The 4,118-nt window shown below is 38.4% G+C and overlaps 2 protein-coding genes across 2 annotated transcripts; both read right to left on the reverse strand.

The window, feature by feature from the left end:
- Nucleotides 1-316: 316 nt before the first annotated feature.
- On the reverse strand, nt 317-1,015 carry LOC128033978 (uncharacterized). The gene is made up of 3 exons (XM_052622478.1): nt 784-1,015; nt 608-690; nt 317-520 (listed from the first exon to the last, which is right to left on the reverse strand). Exons 1-3 carry the CDS (start codon nt 1,013-1,015, stop codon nt 317-319), a joined length of 519 nt encoding a protein of 172 aa, XP_052478438.1.
- A 357-nt stretch (nt 1,016-1,372) lies between these two features.
- On the reverse strand, nt 1,373-3,719 carry LOC105775506 (uncharacterized). Its single transcript, XM_012598015.2, has 3 exons — nt 3,240-3,719; nt 1,931-2,239; nt 1,373-1,432 (listed from the first exon to the last, which is right to left on the reverse strand). Exons 1-3 carry the CDS (start codon nt 3,717-3,719, stop codon nt 1,373-1,375), a joined length of 849 nt encoding a protein of 282 aa, XP_012453469.2.
- Nucleotides 3,720-4,118: the final 399 nt, after the last annotated feature.

Raw genomic sequence — 4,118 nt, forward strand, 5'->3', positions numbered from 1 at the left:
TGTCTCCATAAATTTGACATTTATGACACTTCTTGGCATAATTAATGCAATCTCCTTCCATGGTGGACCAATAGTATCCAAATCTCATGATCTGTCTGGCCATCGTGAAACCATTTGCATGCGTTTCGCAAATGCCCTCATGGACTTCTTCCAGGATCTTTCTAGCCTCTACGGCATCCACACATCTTAGTAGTACTTGATCCTTCCCTCTTTTGTATAGCACTTCCCCATCCAAGACATATTCAATGGCTATTCTTCTCAATGTTCTCCTGTCATTCTCTGTCACTTGATTAGGGTACTCCCGATTCTTTACATATTATAGGATACTCTGATACCAAGGATGATCATCCTTTCCCTCCTCCTCAATACTGTAACAATGAGCCGGAGTCTCATAGATGCTCATCTGAATAGGCTTCATGACCTCTAACCTGTTCACTTGAATCATCGAAGCTAGAGTAACTAACGCATCAGCCATCTGCTTTTCGTCTCGTGGGAGGTAACAGAAAGAAATGTCGTCAAACTCATCAATCAATTCAAGAACCAACTTTCTATAACTGATCAACTTAGGGTCCCTAGTTTCCTATTCTCTTTTGAGTTGGTATATCACCAATGCGGAATCCCCATATACTTTTAGCACTTTGATTTTATGTTCAATAGCTGCACGAATGCCCATAATACATGCTTCATATTCTGCCATATTGTTTGTGCAATCAAAGTCCAACTTGATAGCAATAGGATAATGATCTCCACTTCGGGATACCAAGACTGCCCCAATTCCATTACCCATAACATTTGAAGTTCCATTAAAATTTAGCTTCCATATGTGACCAATTTGGGGATTTTCTTCAGTGTTTGCCACATACATCAAATCCTCATTTGGAAAATCGAAGTTCAAACACTCATAGTCCTCCAAGGCTCTACTGGCTAGAAAATCAGCTATTGCACTTCCCTTTATGGCCTTTTGACTTACATATACTATGTCAAATTCAGAAAGCAGAATCTGCCATCTAGCCATTCTCCCATTTAAAGCTGTTGATTCCATCATATACTTTAAAGGATCCAACTTTGAAATCAACCAAGTCGTATGATACAACATGTACTGCCTTAGTCTTCGAGTTGTCCAAATCAATGCACAACACAACTTCTCAATAGATGAGTAGCTCATTTCACAATCAGTGAATTTCTTGCTGAGATAATATATTACCCTTTCCTTCCTTCCTGTCTCATCGTATTGACCCAATACACATCCCATGGAATTATCAAACACCGTTAAATACAGTATCAAGGGCCTATCTGGACTAGGCGGTGAGAGCACCAGAGTATTAGCCAGGTATTGCTTTATCTTGTCAAAATCCCTCTGACATTCCTCGTCTCATTCAACTGGATTATGTTTCTTCAGAAGACGGAACACTGGATCATATTTCTCAGTCAGCTGTGATATGAACCGAGCAATGTAATTCAGTCTTCCTAGGAAACCTCGGACTTCCTTCTGAGTGCGTCGTGGAGGTAAGTCTCATATTTCCTTAACTTTATCTGGGTCAACCTCAATCTCCTTCCTACTGACTATGAAACCTAGCAACTTCCCTGATCTGGCTCCAAATGTGCATTTTTTTTGGGTTAAGCTTGAGCTGAAATTTTCTCAATCTTAAGAATAATTTCTTAAGACTCGAACATGTTCTTCTTCAGTTCTAGATTTTGCGATCATATCATCAACATAGACTTCAATTTCCTTATGCATCATGTCATGAAACAAGGTCACCATGACACTTTGATACGTTGCCACCGCATTCTTCAATTCAAAGGGCATTACTTTGTAACAAAATGTTGTCCATAAGGTAATGAATGTGGTTTCCCCCATATCTTCAGGATGCATCTTTATTTGATTGTATCTAGAAAAGCCATCCATGAAAGAAAATAATGAGTAGCCTACCGTATTATCTACCAAAGTATCAATGTGAGGCAACAGAAAATTGTCTTTTGGACTAGCCTTGTTCAAGACCCTGTAATCCACGCACATTCGTACCTTCCCATCCTTTTTAGGAACAAGAACGATGTTTGCTACCCATTCTGAATATTTGACCTCTTGTAAGAATCCGACATCGAACTGCTTTTTGACTTCTTCTTTTATTTTTAGCACGATATCGGGTCTCATTCTCCTGAGCTTCTGCTGAACTAGTTTACAATCTTCTTTTATAGGAAGACGATGCACCACAATGCTAGTACTTAGCCTGGGCATATCCTGGTATGACCATGCAAAAACATCTTTGAATTCTCGGAGTAACTCAATGAGATCTTGTTTTGTCTTTGCGGTGATATCAGTTCCAATTTTTACCTCTTTTCCTTCCTCTAGGCTCACAATTTCTAATGATTCCTTATGAGGTAAGATTTGTTTATCCTCTTATTCCACCATTCTCAACAAGTCATGAGATCCCTCTAAACACATGTCTTGCTCAAAATGAGACTTCATATTTGAAGCAACATCACTCATGTCATTGATATTTGAGGACCTATGGGGGGTACACCAAAGACTATATATAAATTTATGGATAATTATAAGGTTATAAATGTAATGAAAGAATAATTTGGAAGAAAATCTCAGGGAAATGAAAAAGATATTTACTTGCATGAAAAGAATAAAATAATAATTGCTCGAAATGAATGCCAAAATTATTTTATTAGAATAATGATATTCAGAATTGAGCCTGTTTCACAAAGGATTTCCTATCATTTTTAGGCTAAAAACAACAAGAATGTTCTGAATATTACTTTGAATAAGCTCTAAAGACTACAGGGATTTCTTCCGTAGTCCAACTGTTTAGCTCACTCCCAGGTTCGTAAGGGCGGATCTCCAATAAGGTCCTTCATTCAGTTGTTTCTATGGCATTGATATGAACATTTTCCAACATTTCTTCAATACTTTCTTTTCTGAACACCCTTCGTTCAGGATAAATAAACCCTCCCGACATAAAGGTTTTAGATATGTGGGGAAAAGTCAAAGGCTCCCATTTGGCTTCATCTCCACTCAACAGTGCCCTTCTTCTCTCTTGTCTTTTTTTTACTTCTTTCCTCTTCTGTTTCATATTTGGCTTGTAACCTAAACCAAAACGATCAAACTTGTCCCTCAGCATTAGTGCCTCAATTCTTCCCTGAAGATGTTTTCCCAATCCTTTCCCTAGCAAGGCTCCTCTTCCTACCATCAATTATAGACCCATTTTTGTGGTCTTGGATATTTTTGGTACCAAAATTTTGTTTCCTTCAGCAATAAACGTTGCGTTCAAAAACTCTAAGGACCGAAAAGAGCATTCAACTGCCTCATCATTGGTCTCCACATAAGGTGCATCACTAGTTACCGTCGCGATGATATCCTCTTCCGCACTTATTGTTACCAATCGACTTTCTGATACTAACTTCACCTTCTGATGTAGCGATGAAGGTACTACCCTTGCCGAGTGTATCCACGGTCTCCCCAATAAACAGTTGTAGGAAGGCTTAATATCCATTACCAGGAAGTCCACCTCATAAGTAGTTGGGTCAATCATTAATGGTATTTCAATTCTTCCCATAACCCTCCTTTCTATTCCATCAAATGCCCTTACTATATTCTGGCATGTTTTCATATGCGAACTGTCCACAGGTAGTCGATTGAGAGTGGATAAAAGCAATACGTTCAGTGCTGATCCATTATCAATCAAAACCTCCGGCAGTGTGTACTTTTGCATCAAGTAGTAATGTGCAAAGCTATAGTGGAGCCCCTTCCTCCAGACGGTATTACATCATCATTGAAAAAGATAAAATTACCGCCACTTATATTATTGACCAAGCGATCCAGCTTATTGACAAAAATATCATTGGCCACATATGTTTCATTTAATACTTTCATCAATGTACTTTGATGTACTTCTGAGCTTAAGAGCAAAACTAATACAGATATGCGAGCTGACTGTTTGTGTAATTGCTCCACAACACTGTATTCACTGTGTTTCAAGAATTTTAAGAACTCTTTTGCTTCTTCTTCTTTTATTGGCTCATTAACCAATGGCTCAGATTCAACTGCCTTCTCCTTCCTCAGTTCTACCATCAAAGTTTTTTCTCTTAGCAATTCTGTTTGGGTATCATAA

This window comes from Gossypium raimondii, chromosome 10 (genome assembly GCF_025698545.1).
Source record: "Gossypium raimondii isolate GPD5lz chromosome 10, ASM2569854v1, whole genome shotgun sequence".
In the NCBI taxonomy this organism is placed as follows: domain Eukaryota; kingdom Viridiplantae; phylum Streptophyta; class Magnoliopsida; order Malvales; family Malvaceae; genus Gossypium; species Gossypium raimondii.

Bases quoted from the DNA above. Each gene is read 5' to 3' on its own strand.
- LOC105775506 (XM_012598015.2), bottom strand. From the start codon at position 3,719: ATGCAAAAGTACACACTGCCGGAGGTTTTGATTGATAATGGATCAGCA. The intron at 2,240-3,239 runs GTACCAAAAATA...TGGTCATACCAG, and splicing joins CTGAAGGAAACAAAATTTTG to GATATGCCCAGGCTAAGTAC. The intron at 1,433-1,930 runs GTAGGCTACTCA...TTCATATCACAG, and splicing joins ATACTTTGGTAGATAATACG to CTGACTGAGAAATATGATCC.
- LOC128033978 (XM_052622478.1), bottom strand. From the start codon at position 1,015: ATGGCTAGATGGCAGATTCTGCTTTCTGAATTTGACATAGTATATGTA. The intron at 691-783 runs GTAATGGAATTG...ACAATATGGCAG, and splicing joins TGGAACTTCAAATGTTATGG to AATATGAAGCATGTATTATG. The intron at 521-607 runs GTGATATACCAA...TTGATTGATGAG, and splicing joins TATATGGGGATTCCGCATTG to TTTGACGACATTTCTTTCTG.